Source organism: Prionailurus viverrinus, chromosome F2 (assembly GCF_022837055.1).
Source record: "Prionailurus viverrinus isolate Anna chromosome F2, UM_Priviv_1.0, whole genome shotgun sequence".
NCBI classification, from domain to species: Eukaryota; Metazoa; Chordata; class Mammalia; order Carnivora; family Felidae; genus Prionailurus; species Prionailurus viverrinus.
The window spans coordinates 7093605-7114343 of record NC_062578.1 but is presented as its reverse complement, the minus strand read 5'-3'; the positions used below and the strand labels follow the sequence as shown (position 1 = coordinate 7114343).

The 20739-nt window shown below is 42.7% G+C and overlaps 1 protein-coding gene across 1 annotated transcript in view; it reads right to left on the bottom strand.

Moving 5' to 3' along the window:
* The window catches only part of RP1 (RP1 axonemal microtubule associated), a 52050-nt gene that overhangs the window by 6851 nt on the left and 24460 nt on the right, over nt 1-20739 (bottom strand). Inside the window, exons 2-3 of the mRNA XM_047842462.1 lie at nt 2180-2818; nt 1209-1380 (exon numbers count right to left, since the gene is read on the bottom strand). Coding sequence (XP_047698418.1) covers nt 1209-1380; nt 2180-2806 — 799 coding nt within the window. The 5' untranslated portion in view covers nt 2807-2818. The remainder of the gene's footprint in view (nt 1-1208; nt 1381-2179; nt 2819-20739) is intronic.

Genomic DNA, 20739 nt, shown 5'->3' with positions numbered 1-20739 from the left:
TTAAATACCTTTAACATTTCAGAGTATAAACCTAAAATATGTCCTCCAATTTTTGGTGTGCATTTACCAAAATTGAAGATAAAAATGTTTCACTTACAACTTTTTAAAATAAAATTTAACAAAACCCTTAGATTCCCTAGCACCATCAAAAATCACATTCAGCAACCCATATCAAACACAAAATAATACAATCATTTTAGTAAAATGAGCACAATGAAAGAGTACTACCATATGCTTAACAGACAACTGGCAGCTAATGCCTACAAAATAGAAACATTAATAGGTATCTATTGAGTTTATCCCTAATAGATGAGTTTCACCCATGTCAGCAATAAGTAGAGGGATTAATACTACCTAAAGAGTGTATTATTCAGTGCCTACATAAAACCCAAAATTTAAGTATAAATGGCACTCAGTTCCTTAGCAAAAGCGCTAAAAAAAACTGTGCGCAATGAATAATGAGATTAAAATATTGAGCACAATGAATAATACAATTAGCCACACCTTCATAGAGAATTTATAGCCCATCCCACACTCGGGTATCAATAAACCCTCCTCTCCCTACCCAAAGGATAATGCGATATTGTGTAGCATTTCCTAAGGAATTGTCAACCTGGATTATTATTAACCAGCGTGAATTGACTATGTGAAATTTTTTTAATAAATAAAAAATGGATGAGACCTGTAATTTTTACTGTAATAACTTCAGAAAGACTTCATATGTAGTTAGAGACTTTTGAAAATACACTCAACTAACCTGCTGAGCTCAGCTATGATGCCACATAGTATTATTTGCAAAAATCTCTACAACAACCAGAGATGTCACTTCTACAAATTCCATAGAATTCCTCTCCAAATCAAGAAAGGCTGCCATTTTTATTCTTTATCTAGGTATCAAATGCCCACCCCCCCCACCAAATAAAGCATACCTCATCAATTTAAACAAATATATCATTGATCGATTTGGGAAAATCTAAAAAAGAATCATACAATCTCTATGACTCTTTCCAACTATTCATATGACCAATTCCAGTTTAGAATGTTTTTGACCCCCTCATTTTCTCTCATGTGATGAAGGAAATTGGCCACTTAAGCATGGATTTTTTTTAATATTGTGGCTAAAACACACACACACACACACACACACACACACACACACACACACACTTCAGGGCTAAAAATAAGGGCTACATATTTAAGTGACTTACTCTTTCTTCTTTCTGACCTAGCAGTTCCCTTGGTATACACATGATGAGAGGCCCCTGGTAATCTTGAAGAAAGCAAATACTTCTGGATGTCATAATTTCCAGGTTTAAATGGCTCCCTTCCTGCTGCCACCACAGCTCCAGAGCTCAGGATCACAGCCTGGAGACTGGGAACCTAGAAGAAACCAAAGAGTTAAGGTCCTTACATGAGCAACATGAAATTTTGTTCTTTTCATATGGTCATTTTCTAGCAGAAGGGATCAATTCAACAGCCTTTAGGGCTTGAAAGAGATAATCACCAAGCATTCCTTAGGCATCAATACTGTATACAAAGTTACCAAGTATCAAGGTGAAGGTGGTTAAATCAACATCCTACTGAGCCAGCATACAAGCTGAAGATATCGGTCTTCTGGTCTTCTGCTATAACTAAAGACTTTTATTTATTTTAATTTTTTTTTATGTTTTAAGTTTATTTATTTACCTTGAGAGAGAGAGCAGAGGAGGGGCTGAGAGAGGTAAGGAGAGAAAGAGAACCCCAAGCAGGCTCCACCCTGCAGTACAGAGCCTGATGTGGGGCTCACTCACAAAACCGTGAGATCGCGACCTGAGTTGAAACCAAGAGTCAGAAGCTTAACCCACTGAGCCACCCAGGCGCACCACCAAAGAAACCTTTCAAAGGTAGCCAGTACTGCCTCTGCATTCGCCACCAAAATATCCAGCTGTAGCCAAAGGTCTTCCTTGAGCCAGCTGAGAAAAGGGCCTGGGGAACATGCTGTCAGCTGCAGGTGAAATGCAGCGATTTCAGATTTCAATTCCGACCAGAGAACGACGGGGCCACCCACCCAGGTGAGCCCCCGCCACCCCACGAGGATGGGAATACACACACACAGGCACAAGAAGCCTTCCTTCTCCAGGGCCTCCTTCCACGTCCCACACGGCGGGAGCTCAGACGTGAGAAGCACCTGAACACTCACCCTCCTTCCGTCCGTGGCGTACAGCTTGGTCACCGGGAACCGCATGACCTCCATCAAGTGCTGCAGGAAGGCCTGGAAGCTCTGGGTAACCCTTCGGTTCAGAACGACCGTGCGCCTCGTCTTCGGGTCGCCATTTTTAAAGACCACGAGCCTCCGCGGCGCGCGTAGCATGCCGGGAGCGGCGGCGGCGGCGGGCGCCGTGGGTGGGGAGCTGTGCGCGTGCGTGCTGATGGCCCGGCTGCTGTACCAGGGTCGCGGGCGCCGGCGGGCCTTGTCGAGGTCCACCGGCTGCACCTTCCTCCGGTGGGAGCACAGGTACGATTCGCCGTCCTCCAGCTCCTCCAGGCGTGTGATGCTGTGCCTTCCCCGAGGGGTGCTGATGTTCCTCACCCCGAAAGGTAAGGGCACCTTCCTTGACAGGTTATCCAGCAAAGCATCAAATGTCTTAAAGGAACGAGGGTTGACCACCACCCTGACCCCACCGAATTGCGGGTCTCCGCTTTTGTAGAAGCTGATCTTTTTGGCCACAACAGGATGCATGACGCTCAAATGGCGAGGAGAAGGACCTTGACCTTCAGAAGAGGTTGGATGAATCACGGAAAAACTAGTGGAAGAAGTTTCGCTCATTTTGGCCAAGACCTGGAAAGGGAAAAAATTATTCATCTCGACAGTGACAACACCATAAACAATACATGATAATTCAAATGTAATCTAATTATAGTTGTAGGTATCTAGGCTGTTCCTAGGATTTCATGAATCCATGCATTCATTCATTATTCATTATTATTTTGCCTATTTTGAATGATAACTTGTAAGGGGCTTACAATAAAAAGACACAAGTAAAACAGTTAAATAAGGATATGTGTAATTTAAAGATGAAAACAGGGGCGCCTGGGTGGCGCAGTCGGTTAAGCGTCCGACTTCAGCCAGGTCACGATCTCGCGGTCCGTGAGTTCGAGCCCCACGTCAGGCTCTGGGCTGATGGCTCAGAGCCTGGAGCCTGTTTCTGATTCTGTGTCTCCCTCTCTCTCTGCCCCTCCCCCGTTCATGCTCTGTCTCTCTCTGTCCCAAAAATAAAATAAAACGTTGAAAAAAAAAAAAATAAATAAATAAATAAATAAAGATGAAAACAATCTAAAGACACCAATAGGGGTGTCGTTAAATAAATTATATATACAGCCATGCAATGGACAGCTGTACAACCATTAAAAATGAGTTTATGTTTATTGGCATAAAAAATGATCATAATTTATTACTAAGTGAAAAAGCCGTTTATAAAATATATGTGCCATGCCATTTCCAGTATGTGTGTGTGTGTGTGTGTATATACACACATATGTACATACACACATATGTATTTGTTATACGATAGATAGATGTATTTGGGGGTTTTTTCCTTGACTACCAGGAAAAAGGGGGAGACAGGAAAAGTTTATCAAGCTCAAATTATTGCATACAACCAGATGAGTTCACCTAGAGGAAAATGTTTCTTGACATTAAATTCTAGAAGAAATGAATCATGTGAATCCTTAGATGGGGGCCATTAAGATAATGTAAAATGTTTCGATTACAGATATAAAAAAATGCAGGGAAAATATCTAACATACCATTAATCTACTTTTGGAAACTCTGCACTAAACAAATATTTCTTACTACAGGGCAGCTTTGCTATGAGTTGCTAAAAATGATGCGATCTAGGGACTGCTCCCATCGGTGGTTCTAAAATTAAAACTTTAGGAGGGAATTTAAAAGCCCTTTTCAGCCAGTCACTGAGGTTTTTGTCTCTACTTTCCAAGTGAAGCCAGAGTCTGACTGACAGTTGAGCGGCTCAGGGAAGGGTGTGTCTGTTTCTGGGTTCATTTCTCATTTGTCACACTGTGTGACTGTTTTCTGTTGTTTTAGTGTTTATTTATTTCTGAGACAGAGGGAGACAGAGCATGAGTTGGAGTAGGGGCAGAGAGAAGGGAGACACAGAATCTGAGGCAGGCTCCAGGCTCTGAGCTGTCAGCACAGATGCCCGACGCAGGGCTCGAACTCACAAACTGTGAGATCGTGACCTGAGCCGAAGTCAGACGCTTAACCGACTGAGCCATCCAGGCGCCCCTCTTTTCTGTTGTTTTAAATCAGTGTAATTATTAGTATCTTTTGACAGGCCTGCAGCCGTAAAGACAAATTGAACAAACTAAATATAAGTGGTCAGTATTACAGAGATGAAAAAGGCATGTTTGTCATTATAAATCAGCTATAAATTTGACCCAAATCACCTACTTAAATGTTTGCAAACTGTTGTCTGATTCTTCACATATCCCCAGGACGACTTACAAATTTTATTGATGTGTTATTTAGGAAAATAAACTCCGAGATCAGCCTGGAAGTTCCATATGTGCCCCCTACTCCCTCCCTAAGCAGTTTACAGTAATTAAAGTACTTAAGACAATGAAGGATGTAGCAGGCATGTGCTCCCAGAGCTGGAGAATCCACCTTTGCAATGGAGTCAGCAAAACTGCACCTCTTCTTATCCTCAGCTGATAAACTGTGCACTGACCTTGGGGTGCTACTTAATCTCCATGCCCTCACTAACTATCAGAGATAAATTCTTTCCGTATTTAAATAAAAGACTTCAGAATTCTGCCTCCAGTAACTTTTTAGGTTGGTGTACTTACATACTCATTTTAAAATAGTTAACATTAGGGGCGCCTGGGTGGCGCAGTCGGTTGAGCATGCGACTTCAGCCAGGTCACGATCTCGTGGTCTGTGAGTTCGAGCCCCGCGTTGGGCTCTGGGCTGATGGCTCAGAGCCTGGAGCCTGTTTCCGATTCTGTGTCTCCCTCTCTCTCTGTCCCTCCCCCGTTCATGCTCTGTCTCTCTCTGTCCCAAAAAGAAATAAGCGTTGAAAAAAAAATTTTTTTTTAAAAATAGTTTACATTAATAGTGTTTGAAACACATTTTCCACTTAATTTTGGGAAATTGTATTTATCTGTAAGTGTATAGTGAGATTTTTTTTTAAATTTTTTTAGCGTTTATTTATTTTTGAGAGAGACAAAGTGCGCGTGAGGGAGGGGCAGAGAGAGAGGGAGACACAGAATCTGAAGCAGGCTCCAGGCTCTGAGCTGTCAGCACAGAGCCCGATGCAGGGCTCGAACTCAAGAACCTCGAGATCATGACCTGAGCTGAAGTCTCAGACACTTAACCGATGGAGCCACCCAGGCGCCCCATAGTGAGACTTTTAATTGCAATAGTCTTCTGCCTGGTTTGCACTACTTGGAGAACTGTTGACCTGATCATCAAGTTAGGACACCGTTATGTAAGCTGCTAGGCTAAGGGGGTTGTTTTGGGGGTGGCTTTGGTTTTTGTTTCCTTCTGTTTTGTTTTGTTTTGTGGCTCAAATAAAAGAACGGAGATTTTGTGCTGGCACCAGGAAGGAGGACATAGAACATGAGGACAGTTGGAGGGAAAAGGTGGCCCCCACTGTGCTACCCTACTGCTGCCCAACCCTGAGCACTGGTTTTAAACCTGATGCATGAAGGGAAGAAGATGAGGGTACCATGTCCTGTGAAAATGCCATATGCCCAGGAGTGAATGAGCCCTTGTAGAAAAAGAACCTGTAGCAGGATGGCTGCTAGGCTTCTTGAGGAGGAGACTGTAGGGAAAACAAATAAAATATAAATCCAGATGGTCCTCATTGCACATAAGAGGATCTCTCGGGATGCGTAGAAGTCAGCGGGGAAGTTTTGTAATGGTGAGATTTTGTATACGTGCAGGTGAGGTTTAAGAGTCTACAGTAAGGTGGGCATTGTGTGTGTAACACAGAACATGATAAAGATTCAGTGTTATTGAATTGAAGGATCTGTGGGCATATAGTGCACAGCATTATCATTATTGGAGAAGAAAGTACAAGCCAGATTCCTTCCAGAGGAAATGTCTCAGCCTCTGCCTTGACATAATCCTATGTATCTTCTACAATTTCCCTGAGAAATTCGCAGGGAAATGACTAGCCCAATAAAGGAGGAGCAGGGCGTCGTGAGAATACGAAGAAGGGATTGGTAGCCCAGCCTGTGGGAGTGGCACTGAGGGTGGGAAGGAATGGCAGCTTCCACAGGAGAGCCTGTGTGAAGCTGAGATGTCAGAGGCCGAGTGGTGGAGATGCCCTGCAGGAAGATGGCAGGGATCAGTGCAGCTTCCGCCAAAGACACGGGTGCACCTTTAAAAAAAAAAAAAAAATCTTTTTCATGTTTATTTATTTTTGAGAGAGAGAGAGAGAGCACAAGTTGGGGAAGGACAGAGAGAGAGGGCGACACAGAATCCGAAGCAGGCTCCAGGCTTTGAGCGGGGCTCAAACCCGTGAACCGGGAGATCACAACCCTGGGCCGACGTTGGATGCTCAACTGACTGAGCCACCTAGGTGTCCCAAATGTGCACCTTTCTTAATCAGCCTTAAAAACCAATCAGAATGTGAATGAAAATTTTAAAATATTCCTTTCTATACTTGTTAAATGGTAAGGTTTATTCTACACCCACTGAAGTTGGGATAAGGCAGTAATATACTTAGGGGATATCTGGAAACAAAGTAGCCTGAAGCGGTCTGATTCTTCTCCCAGCAGGTTAGGCCGGTGCAAAGGTGTACCAAGAGGAAAGCAGATTCCTACTTTCCTAGAGGACCTGGCTAACAAAATCTCCTCCCTGCAGTCCACATTATAGTGCAATGGGCTTCCAGTGGCTCGACAGCCTGCTGCTAATATCTTCCCCTCCGCTCTGTGTTCTCTTCGTTGCCAAAAGTCAGACTGTGGAATGATCGTGAATACTTGTATTGCTTTTTAAGATCAAGCAGATGTCTTCAACACCTTTTGGTTCACTGGGCTCACCCATGGTTATGGCCTCCCTGTGCCGTCGTTGCTCTCAATATCTGTACTGCCCAGAGCTAAATAGTTGCTCTACCAAGAGGGCTGTGCCTGCCCCCACCACCATTCACTTGATAAAGCAAATTAGAGACCTATAAGCTGTACGTGTGTCATTTCACTAATTATATCTTAAATTTAATGTACAACACGCTAGGAATTCAGGCAATTCAGAAAGAAGAATGAAGTAGACAACAAAATAAGAATATTAGTATAGTCATACGGTCAGTTCTGTGGCAATTCAGAGATTTGACATTACATGAAAAATTAGTCCATTACACAGATTATCATAATTCTGTGAGGTGGGGTTGGGGGTGGGAGTTCAAAAAGGAAATACACCAATTATCCCCTATGGTGATCATAAGCATTGGTGAATTAAAAGTAACTTCCTTCTTTAATGGATTGCACAGAATCCTCCAATGGGTAAACAGTGCCTTTGTAATCAGAAAAAAACAAAGAACAAAACTCTACCCCCGCTTGAATATACTAGACTTTCTTGATTTCCTGATACTGAAGTTCCCTCCTACTTCAATATCGGCATATTGTGAAGGTTTCTGGCATGTTTGGATAAAAAGTAATGATCATTAGCAAGATTGGTTCCTTTTTTCTAACGGTTAAAGATGGAACACATATGTAGTCTAGATATAAGATGGAAAATAAAATACAACTAGCTAAACACAGATTGTTTTCAAAATAAAGATGCAAATAGTTTTGTACTTACCGGAACTTGAAGCTTCCCTTTTACAGAAAAAAATGTCTTAAGTTGTTTGTATAATTCATGTAAGGTTACTGGATAGGTAACCTGCTCATTTCATGCAAGGAAACTAATGTCGTTGGATTTATTCTTAGTGTATCCACTCAGGGATTGAGTACAGCCAATTAATTTAATCCAAGGTGATGCTAATCACCAGACAGAATTTACCTTAAGGGGACCACAGCCAGAAACAAACTAGTTCCTAGTGTGCGGCACAGCTCTGAAGTCTTCCTAATTAAGAGTTTTTCTGGCAGTGTCTTGCTTACCCAGTCTCATTCTCAGGAGAAGATCACCAATTCATAAGCTTTTCTGTCTCAGACAGCCTTAAGTTCCCATTTATTTATGTTAAAGAGAAAAGGCTGTTATGCTGCTAAAAATGAAGTCGTTTGACATTTTATCATTCTTTGATAAGTATTCCAAGTCAGTGTTTGCTCATGGTAGTCATTTAAGCATTCCTGTTTATCACGGCATCAATGTAGTTCTAATGAAAATGGCTGTGTGAACAATTTGGCTACTCAGCCTAACACAAGACAAATAAGAGAGGCACCACTCAAAGTGATTTTATGCTTCTGCATACACAGCACTCTTCTGCTTTGCTTAATCATGATGGGATTTGAGCAAGTTGCAAGACTTTGTCACACACGAGGTCCCCAGATGCACCTGCTGCCTCTAATGGCTACCTGTAGTCTAATCTGATTTGAAGATACCTCACCTAATCAGATTTCTTTCCAAGCTTCCCGCCTCTGCTCTGAACCACAAAAACAAAGTAAGCAGTCCTCCAGGAAAAAAGGATCAGGTTCAAACATGTGCTCTCGAATGTTGTCTCCAAACAGATCACAAAAGGAAAAAGATTATGAAATGGCACTCTCTGCCTGGTAAACACTGACTTCATAAGAAGTCAGCTATTAAAAAGTAAAAAAGAGTAAGGGAGGGAGGAGAAAGAGTCACCAAGTGAAGGAAGGAAAGATGGAGGAAGGGAAGGAAAGAAGTTGGGAGGGAGGGGTAGATACGAGAAACAATAATGTCTAACTTTGATACAAAGTCCATATATAATCATCACTATTCACACAAAGACATGCCTATTGACTCAATAAAGAAATTTATGTTTACAGGGTAGAAATAGGCATGGATGGCATCATTACTAGCTCCAAATTGAAGTGCACATTTACAAAATTCAGAGTTAGATATAACCAGCCCTGAAATAGTTAGACTAATGAGGCATTTCTGTTGACATTATTTTGAATCCTATAACCCACATCTGATAAACAATTCACATCCATCGGTTCTAATGAACAATGAAAAAATGTCAACTAAAGAACTTCTTCCGGGCACTTTTAGCAAAAGTAGAATTTCATACGTCAGCACAAAGGAGCTCTCCTTTTCTAAGCATCTCCCATGGCACATGCCGCATTCCCACGACTCCAGTTGGGAAGAGGGACTAAGTGCACCTGTTGCCCAATCGTGCCACCGTGCTCTTTCCCATGGCACTTGTCTCTGGCAGACGCCAGTGTGGAAAGTCTACATCATTCTTCCTCAAGCTTGAAGTTGCAAATGAATCCCCTGGGGATGTTGCTAAACCGTCGCGTCTGACTCAGTAGGTCTGGGGTGGGACCCTCGAGTCTGCATTTCTGATCCACTGATGCCGGTGGCTGCTGGCATTCCACCACACTTTGATTATAAGGAGTCTAAGAAATGCCAGAAGCCTCTATGACACAGCTCACTTTAAGGTTCTTCCCTGCTAATGGCTTCAGTGGCCATGATATCTGAGGTGACCTGTCTGACATACGTGGACTCCGTTCCATTCTACGTGGTCACCACTGGCAGAGAAGCCAGATCCCAGGGACTGCAGTCCACAGTGGTTGAGCATACGTGCTTTGAAGTTAGTCAGACTTCAGTTCACCTCCTGTCTCCTCCTTCCCCCTAGCTCTGTGGTCTCAGGCCATTGACTTCGTTTCTCCTCCGCCTGTTTCCTGGCCATGAAATGTGAGGAAATCCCTTATAGGCTCATCGTGAGGATTAACTAGGATAATACATGTGTTTGGCAGAGAGTGCCTAAATGTCCTAATAATGAATGGAAATTATTTTTTCCATGTTAATCTTTTTAAACACTCTCACGGTCCTTGCAGCCTTTGCTCAAACACCCCACACCCTGCCCTGCTTACCTTTTATGATCTGACCAGCTTATCTTTCCAGTCTCATCTCAACCCACGTGTCTGACTCTGGATTGAATTATTTGATGCTTCTTAAATGTGGCTCAAACTTTTGGGCCTACTGTTTCTTTCACTTGGAATGCCTTCTCGTAGCCCAAACTCCCTGCCCTCCATCACCATCCACCTTTGCCTCTCTTCGTCCAATACTCAGTTCACCTCAGAAACCTCTCATGAACCCCTTGCCTTCCCACTACGTGAACATTCCCTGCTGAAATAGATACCCTCCACTGTAATCTCTTATTTGTAAAAATACACACTCTTGCACATTTCATACTGCCCCACGACTGGTGATTTCTTAGTAAGCTCATTAAGCACCAGAAGTGCAACTTATCTATCGCCTCAGAATTTCCAGAAATAACTCAGTGCCTTGTACCCGGTAGACAATCGATAAATGTCTACTACAGGAATGCTCCTCTGCTTGTGTTTAATACAGTAGGTTATAGAGAGATCGATGCCTGAAGAACCCTCCTTCATCTTAACTGCTAGAATTTACCTCTCCAGGCAGGCCCAACGAACCCAGGGCAGATACCAGATTTAATCAGGATGCATCATCATTTTGTACAGTTAGCATGGAACACACCCTCTGTCATTTCCATCCAACCCAAGTGGAAGTCTGAGTATAGTCCACTCTGATGAAGTTACGTTGCTGGATGTCGAACCTGAGAGGTCTCTGTCTTGGAAACCATCCCTCACGTCAAACGTCTCCCGGATTATGACAGTGGCATCTGTCTTAGGCAACCTGTCTTCTCAGGCTGCTGTAACAGGATACTACAAACCGGGTGGCTTGAACAACAGACATTGATTTCTCACCGTTCTGGAAACTGGGAAGTCCAAGGTCAAAGTACCAGTCAGTCTGGTTGCCGGCGAGGCCCTCTTCCTGGTTTGCAGACAGCCAGCTTCTTACTGTGTCCTCACACAGCTAGAGGGCAGGGAGAGTGCAAGTGCTCATGCTTACCTGAGTGAGAGAGCTCTCCCGTGTCTTTTCTTAGAAGGGCACTAATCCCTATGAGGGTCCCACCCTCATGACCTGATTACTTCCCAAGGGCCCCATCTCCAAATTGCATCACGTTGCAGGGTTAGGGCTTCAAGATACGAATCTTGGAGGCACATAATTCAGCCCACAGCAGCACTGCCCTGCAAACTTGGGGTTTGTCACACAACCTCCCTCATGTATTTGTTCATTCATTAATTCTACAGACATTTAATGCACACGTTGTGCACCAGGCACACACAGCAACGAATGCAACAGAAAACATCTCTGCTTTCGTGGAGTTTATGTTATCCAGCGGAAACGGATCGTAAACAAACAAGTGGACAGCATGTTACACGATGCTAGGTGCTATGAAGAAACATGAAACCAAGTAGCAGTGCTGGAGGTCAGAGGAGGCCTCCGTGAGAAGGTGCTGTGTGGGCAGATACCTGGAAGCAGTGAGGGGAAGGGGCATTAGGCATCCGAGAGATGAGCGTTTCTAGCGGAGGATGCAAGTGCAAAGGTCCTGGGTCAAGAGTGTGTGGGAAGTATGTGAGGTACTTGGGAAGTGATAGAAAGGTCAGGGTGCCTACAGTGAGTGGCAGGACACCAAGCTACGTAAGGCCCTGTGCCCTTTAGTAAAGACTTTGAAGCGAGATGAGAAACCAAAGGAGGGTTTTGAGAAGAGGAGTAGTTTCCAAGATTACTGTAAAATATTTACTTTGATGATTTGGATATTGTGTTAGAAACTGAAGTTAAATACAGGGGTAGGTGGTGGGGAAATGGTGTGGTAGAAGGTGCTAGGACTTGGAATACCTGGAAAGCACTTGCATTGGCAGAAACTCTGAAGCAACTCTTTTGGAACTCGGGACGCTATGTGAATGCTCGCAGCTTCCAGAAGGCTTGGCTGCTAAAATTGTGGTCAAGTTTGGTCTATTTCAGCCACTGGCATGGTAGTCGCCACTTATCTCTCCTCCACCAGCCCTGGGGCAGGCAACTATGGGGAAAAGAGCCTGCATTCCTGAAGCAGCTTGTGGGAGCCAGGGTGAGTAATAACGACCTTGTCCTCCAAGTACTGGCATTCTGTGTTCTAATTCCTAATTACTGCTCCTGGTCATGGGGGCACATACAGAGGTGGGTGGCAATGGTTGCAACTCCCACTGCCTGAAGTAGCTAACGGGATTTAAAGGGACAGCACCTCTGATCCCCCCCCCTTTTTCCCTTTCCCCCCTTTTGGAAGCAGGCATTAAAGGCTAGCATATTCAGAAAGCAACTGTGTATATGGGAAGATTTATCAAGCAGCATGATAGAGGCTCACTCACACTGCGCAGCACTAACCTGCTATGATCTGATAGGACAGGACCATTTCTTGGTCTGTACCCTCGATTTTCCCTGACATATATCCTTCACAGCTTACTGCCTGTACCCAGCCTTGCTGAATCGGGCATTGCTGGGCCCACCTACAGAGCATTTCCCACACTTCAGCCTGCCTGTCTGCAACCTAGAGTCCCCCAAGACTAAGCAAAACAGCCTGATCTCTGGTGTTGGATCCTGCAACGGGACGAGAGATAAGACAGGCCCAGCTTCTGTCCTCATGATGCTTAGCGCCTAACGGGAAAACAAACTCGGCCCGGATAGACTCTACTAAGCAAGATGTCGTATGGAATGCTTCTTGGAAGAAAGAGATTAACTAGCAAAGATTTCAGTATACACGGATGTGGTATAGGAAGGCGGGGCTAAGATGACGGCATAGCAGAACCCTAGGCTCCTGTCGTCCCTCAAACACAACTAGACAAGTATCAAATCATTCTAAATATCCCAGGAATGAACCTGAAGACTAACAAAACAAACCACAACTAAAAGGAGGAAAAAGCCACTCAGAAGAAGGCAGTTAGTACAGAAACATGGTTTGGGGGAGAAACTGATCACAGGTGCTGTGGAGGGGAGAAAGCCCTGGTTGCAGAGAGAGAGAGAAGAGTACACAGGTACAGGGGATCAGACACGGAGAACAGTTCCCCAAAGCCATTGGCTGTGAAAATGAGTGGTGCTGATATTCCAGAGTTCTCTCGACCAGCGGGGCTAGAAGACGAGTTTTATTTAAAGGTCAGCGGGCTCAGCTGAGAAAGAGCACTGAGGGCACTGCCCTGCTCCTGGGGAGGAGCCTGGCACACAGCCCCGGGGGAGGGGGCGGAGGGGGCAGAGGTGGGGAGGGAGGAGTGGGGGCAGACTGCCTTGGAAACTGTGAGCTGAAGAACACCTGGGGCACCCAGACGGGGATAATTCTCTCTTCTTGGAGGAGGCCCTGAGAGGCAGTGTTGACCACAGACGCCTCTCTGGGGACAAAGGAGAGCCAGCAGGAGCCGTTTCTCTCCCCGGCCCCTCCCTCAGCGTCAACACAGAGCCACCTGCAGAAAGTAGCTCTGCCCCAGCACTGGCTGCCTAGCCTGCTCACACCAAGCCCCGCACCCCTACACTCTGGTGGTGCTGCCCTTCTCGGTCAAGCTAACCTCGGTCCCGGGGTGACGGGTGCTTTCCCCAGCAGACCAGCAGAAACCCCGACCACAGCACGTCTCCTGACCCGAGGGCTCCGCACAGCCTCCAGCCTAGCAGAAGTGGTATCGGGTCTCACTTAACAAGCAGAGCAGAGCACAAGTGGGCGAAATCCGCCACGCTCTGGCCGAAGTCGAAAAACTGCCCACTGCAGGCAAGGAGAGCCTCTGGCCCGAAGGATGGAGCAGCCACTCCGTGAAGCTCCAGGCCCTGGGCACCACGTGACCTCTTCTTCACGAAGCCGTTACTCTCAGGAGCAGGAAACATAAAGGACTTTTCAAACACACGGAAGAAGGCAGAGACTTGGACCAAATGCCAAGATGGAGGGATTCAGCCCAAATAAAAGAACAAGAGAAGGTTACTGCTGGAGATCTGACCAAAACGATCATAACAGAGAGAGAAGAACTAAAAACAGAGATTTCAGTATACGTGGATTATTGTTGTCATGATACTTGCTATTAGCCTAGTAACTATAGTTAAAACTTCTAATTTTCACTAGATTCCCCCTGTTATTTTGCACCATTTTTTAATAGGATTTGCCTGTTCCGGACCTTTCATAAAAATGGAATCATGGTCAGTGTATATGCAAAACCACCCCATGCTGTTCTCACAGCCGAGTCATTTACCCTTTCCTTAGGCACAAATAACTCCCTACAATGACAACAGAGGGCACAAAGCTTCCCACACACGTCCATTGAACACCCCACCGTGGTTCTCTCTACTTTTAAACAGCTTTCTTGAGTTACAATTTATATACCATGAAATTAATCCATTTAAAGTGGATGATTCAATGAGATATTCACAGAGTTGTGCAACCATCACCATAATATAGTTTGAGAATATTTAGAACATTCTAATTTTAGAACACCCCAGAAACTTTGTACGCATCCAACCACCCGCACACCAGCCAGAGACAACCAGGAATCTCTTTCTGTCTCTAATTGCATATTCTGGAAATTTCATATAAATGGAATCATATAATATGTGGTCTTTAGTGATGCGTGGCTTCTTTCATTTAGCGTAGTGTAGCATACTTCTTAAGTTTCATCCATTTTATAGCATGTATCAGTACCTCATTCCTGGTTATTGCCAAACTGTAATTCATTTTATGGATTTTTAAAATTTGTTTTATTTTCCTTATTCATTCACTGGTTAAAGGGCATTTGGGTTCTTACCAGTCTCAGGTTCTTGTGGACTGTACTTCTATGAACAAAAATGTGTAAGTTGTTGGTGAAATCATTTCTTTTTCAGAGAAAAAAATTACACCTATCTACATGTTGAAAATACTTTTGATTTTCTTTCTGTTTACCTTGCTTTCTTATGATGGGATTTCAAAGCTTAACTTTTTTTACAATGAAGAGGGTGTCTTTTTGATAAACCCCATTACTTGCTTGTCTGGCCATTATATAAGTTCCTTATAGGTCCTGCAAATCAATACCCCTACATTATAAAGCAGAGTGGCAAAACAAAATGGTCAGATTAGTTGATAAAAATTTATTATCCAGACCAAGAAAGCCTTGGCAAACAAATAGAAGATATAAAGAGGAACCAAATGGAAATCTTAGATCTGAAAATATATAATACCTGAAATTTAAGAGCTGAGTATATGGTCTCAACAGACCATGGAGAAGACATGAAGAATCAGTGAACTTGAAGGTGGAACAATAGAAATTACCCAACTTGAACAATAAAGAGAAAATGGATTTTTTTTTTACATGAACAGAATCTCAAGGATCTACAGGATTATAATAAAAGACCACTTCTAATTCCTCTTGCTAAGTAAAACTAAAAACCTTGGACATTATATATAAAATAAATACAGAGAAGGAGGCAGAAGGACTAGGAATCTTAGGACACAAGGAATGATATGGCAGTCCATTCCCTGGGTTGTCTTTTTGCCTCATGCATCCAGACTGGGTACTAGAGAAGCCAGCAACTCAGAAACACCAATGGAATCAGATTTAAAAATGGCCCAACAGAAGCCAGCTCTCTCTAGCCAAAGGTCTAGGAAAAGGGCAACCCTAGCAAGGAAGAAACAATATCTTCAACCACAGCCGCACACCATGGAGAAAAAGAAACCTCCATCTGCCTTGAAGAGTTGTGACTTCTCTTCTTCTCCAGCTTCATGGTGGCATCTCTCCCTTTCCCATGCTGAGATGACATCAGTGAAGACCAAGTAGCGACTCAGCACTTCCATCCCCACCGGCAGTAATGAATCCACAGAAGGAACCCAAAAGAAAGCCAAAGCTTTCACCACTATTTGATAGTAGTGAGGCCACCTCTCCCCACTGGTCAGTGAGACCACACAGGAAACCTGAAATCCACATGCTATAATTTGACATTCTGGATCACAGATTTGATGGTATTTAAAATGTATTTACACTTACATAAAGACACCTGACATCACTTTAAACTTCCTACACTACTTAAATCCACATCTACCCAGAAGTAACAAGGTCCCCCTTCCCCAGGATGCCAAATGAGGCAATGTGGGGAACCTGAACTTCCATCCACACCTGACAGTAAAGAGGGGTACTCCCTTTCTCCTGGCAGCACTGTGTCAAAGAAGATCTGCTAAAACAAGTTTTAAACAGGATCCACAGTCTCATAATACCCAAAATATCTAGGATACAATTAAAAAAAATCATTCTTCATACCAAGAACCAGGAAAATCTGACCTTGACTGAAAAGGACATCAAAAATGCCAACACCAACATGACAAAAAAGTTGGGATTATCTGACAATAATTTTATTTTTTTTTTAATTTTTTTTTCAACGTTTTTATTTATTTTTGGGACAGAGAGAGACAAAGCATGAACGGGGGAGGGGCAGAGAGAGAGGGAGACACAGAATCGGAAACAGGCTCCAGGCTCCGAGCCATCAGCCCAGAGCCTGACGCGGAGCTCGAGCTCACGGACCGCGAGATCGTGACCTGGCTGAAGTCGGACGCTTAACCGACTGCGCCACCCAGGCGCCCCTATCTGACAATAATTTTAAAGCAGCCATTATAAAAATGCTTCAATAAGTAATGACAAACACCTTGAAACAAAAAATAAAAAGCCTTGGCAGTGAAATAGAAGACATAAAGAAGAATTAAATGGAAATCCTAGAACTGAAAATATATAATAACTGGAATTTAAGAGCTCAATGGATGTTCTCATCAGCACAATAAAGACAGAAGTAGAATCAGTGAACTTGAAGATTGAACAATAGAAATTACTCAATCTGAACAACAATGAGAGAATAGATTTTTTAAAAATAGAACCTTGGAAAATTCTAGGACCTTAACAAAAGAGCTAACATTTGGATCATCAGAATTGCAGAAGGAAAAAAGAAAGAAGGTAGAGCTGGAAAAAAAAAAAATTCTCAGAAATAGTGGCTGAAAATTTCCCCAATTGTGCAAAAGACAAACTGCAGATTCAAGAAGCCAACTGAGCCCCCAAAGACAATAAACTAAAAGAAATTCACACAAAGACACATCATTATCAAACTTCAGAAAACTGAAGACAAAATTTGGAAAACAGAATAGAGAAATGACACATTACCTATAAGGGAAAAACAATTTGAGTGACAGCAGATTTCTCATCAGAAACCACAGAAGTGAAAAGGAAGTTGCAACCATTTTTCAAATGCTGAAATAAAATAGCTGTCAACCAGAGTTCTAGATCCAGTGAAAACATCCTTGAGGAATGAAAGGTAATCAAGACATGTTCACATGAAGGAAAGCTAAGAGAATTTGTCACCAGCAGACTTACTCTAAAAGAATTGATAAAGGAAGTTATCTAATAGAAAGGAAATGATAAAAAGAATCTTGGAATATCACGAAGGGAAAAAAAGAGCAACAGAAAGACCAAAGGGATGCCTGGGTGACTCAGTTATTGTCTGGCTCTTGATTTCAGCTCAGGTCATGATCTCATGGTTTGTGAGTTTGAGCCCTGCATGGGGACTCTGCGCTAACAATGCTGAGCCTCTCTCCCTCTCTGCCCCTCCCCACCACTCACACACTCCCACGCGCGCTCGCTCTCTCTCAAAAATAAACTTTGTTTAAAAAAACCAGAAATACGGGGCGCCCGGGTGGCTCAGTCGGTTAAGCGGCCGACTTCAGCTCAGGTCATGATCTCGCGGTCCGTGAGTTCGAGTCCCGCGTCGGGCTCTGTGCTGACAGCTCAGAGCCTGGAGCCTGTTTCAGATTCTGTGTCTCCCTCTCTCTGACCCTCCCCCATTAATTCTCTCTCTCTGTCTCAAAAATAAATAAACGTTAAAAAAATTTTTGAAAAAAAACCAAAAATATGAGTAAATATAGTAGACTTTCCTTCTCTTAAATTTTTAAATGATTTTTGACAGTTGAAGCAAAAAGTATAATATTGCTTTACATAATTCTCAATGTATGTAGGGGAAATATTAAAACAATTATAAATGAGAGAGTTTAAAGGGAGCGAAGCTTTCTACATTTAAACTGGTAAAATGTCTACCTCAGTAAATTGATCATTATATAGGTATAATGTAATACCTAGAGCAACCACTAACATACACAAAGAGATATGCTCAAAAATAATATAGATAAATCAAAATGGAACTCCAAAAACTCTAAAAGAAGGCATGAAGGAAAAAACAGAAAAATGAAAAAACAGAACAGAAAATTTAAAAATAGTGTGGCATATTTAAGCCCTAAGATACCAAAAATTACATTAAATATAAATGGGCTCACATACTGTATGAGTTCATTTATATAAAATTCTTGAAATGACAAAATTATGGAGGCAGAGAAACAGATTAATGGTTGTCAGGGGTAGGGATGGTGTTGGGAAACAGTGAGTGTGACCATAAAGGGGTAGCCCAAGGGAGATCTTTGTAGTGATTGGACAGTCCTATGTCTTGATTGTGGTATGGGTGACACATGTCATAAAAGAACGTATAACTATTCTCACACGTTTCCGTCAACCCGGAAAGACACTTTGTCCCCTTTTACCGATATTTCTCCAGCCGGTAATCTTTCTTTCCTTATAGATTTGCCTATTCATGACATTTCATATAAATGGAATCATACAATATAGAATCTCTTGTGTCTGGCTTTTTTTATTTAGCATAATGTTTTTGAGGTTCGGTGATGTTTTAGCATGTATCAGTACATCATTCCTTTTTATTGTATTCTGGTGCATGAATATACCATATTTTATCCATTCACCAATTGGTAGACTTTAGGGTTTTATGACTAGTCTTGTTAGGCAAGTGGTGACGACAGTTTTAATGTGCTCCATACAACATAACAGGCATAGCCCTTCATCTGGAGATAATTGCTAATTAGAAATACACAGGAACTAAATAGTGGGGAGCCATAATTCCCGGGGCCATAGCAGACTCATTTCCCCATTTGCAAAACTTACAGAGTAGAACTGAATGGATACCAAATTCCACGAATAACATCTGTTTATCAACTCATCTAGCAGCTCTGTAATAATAATATTATAATGTATCGATTACTGGAGCGCCTGGGTGGCTCAGTCTGTTAAGTGTCCAACCCTTGCTTTCAGCTCAGGTCATGATCTCACAGTTCATCAGATCAAGCCCCACATTGGGCTCTATGCTGTCAGCACAGAGCATACTTGGGATTCTCTCTCTCCTCTCTCACTGCCCCTCCCCTGCTTGCACTGTCTCTCAAAATAAATAAACTTTAAAAATATATGTATGGATTACTTATTTTTGACAGGCACCATGCTTAATGCTTTAAATGAATTATTTATTTAATCTTCATGATAACTCTGTGAGATATGTACTATTATCGTCCCTGTTTTTCAGGTAGGAATACTGGTGTTGAGAAAGGAATAGTAATTTACCAAAGGACACACAATTAGTAAATAGTACAGCCCCTTACCACCTTGCAGTAATGTTCTCTAGTTAATGTTGAAGCCTATCTGTGTGAGAATCAAAAAATCCAGGCTAAGGAATTTTTATTCCATTCTACAGAACATGGAAATGCACTGAGATTTTTGAGCAGGGAAATGACTTCATCAGGACTGCACACTTCCCTGACATTGCTAAGTCAGATAATTTGGAGGGAGGAGACGGTGATGACAGACCAGGGAGGTGGCTCTAAAAATAGTTAAATCAAGAGTTCCTGAGGGCCTGAGTTAGAGTAATGAAAACAGGAATAGAAAGGAAGGAAATTATTCCCCCAAAACTTCAGAGGTAGACCCAAAAATAGCATAACAATAGGTTGATTATAGAAGGCAAGGAGATAGATAATTTATTTAATGCTTTAAATGAATAATCTTTTGTAAGTAAAGAATCCAGCACAGAGCACAGTTCAGCAAAACTTGTATGAAGCAGGTGGGGCAAAATTGGCAAGGGTTGACTCTTACTGAGTGCCTGCTACGGCCTCATTACAATGGACAACTTGACTTTTTCACGCCTGGGCAAAATTACAGTGTCACAAACAACAGTAGCCAACATAAGAGGAGAGGCTATTAAGTCAGGAATTGCATAAATCCATTCCATCTTAACCAACTTCGTTAAGGTCCTTGAAAGACATGCAGGTGATAATGTTCAAACAGCGGTTATTAATATGACACTACAGATTGGGAGAGAGATTAAAAGAAGCAAAAGATTTTAGAAGCATTCAAGTACAGGATGTAATCTGTGCCTTGGAATCGCTGAGAGAAAGAATTGTGAAAAAGGTGAATGTTATTACTCATGTAATGAAATGAGCAAACTCTAGAATTACGTATTTACAGTTATGACATGGACAGGGCCTAAAATGGACAAGATAGCCTACGTCCTGTTGAGATAACAGAAAAAACCCAAATCACAGTGGAATTTCACATTCCCATTAGTGGCTAATCAGATGAAACTGATCTAAATGTACTCCAAATTAAAATTCAAAATGAGGGGCACCTGAGTGGCTCAGTCGATTAACCATCCAACTCTTGACTTCAGCTCAGGTCATGATCTCATGGTTCGTGAGTTCAAGAACCGCCCCCCCACCCCTGCCCCCATTGGGCTGTATGCTGACAGGACGGAGCCTGCTTGGGATTCCCTCTCTCTCCCTCTCTCTGCCCCTTCCCCCTTGCAATATCTCTCTCTCTCTCTCTCTCTCTCTCTCTCTCTCTCTCTCATAAATATAAATAAATAAATAAATAAATAAATAAATAAATAAATAAATAAAATTCAAAATGATTCTGATT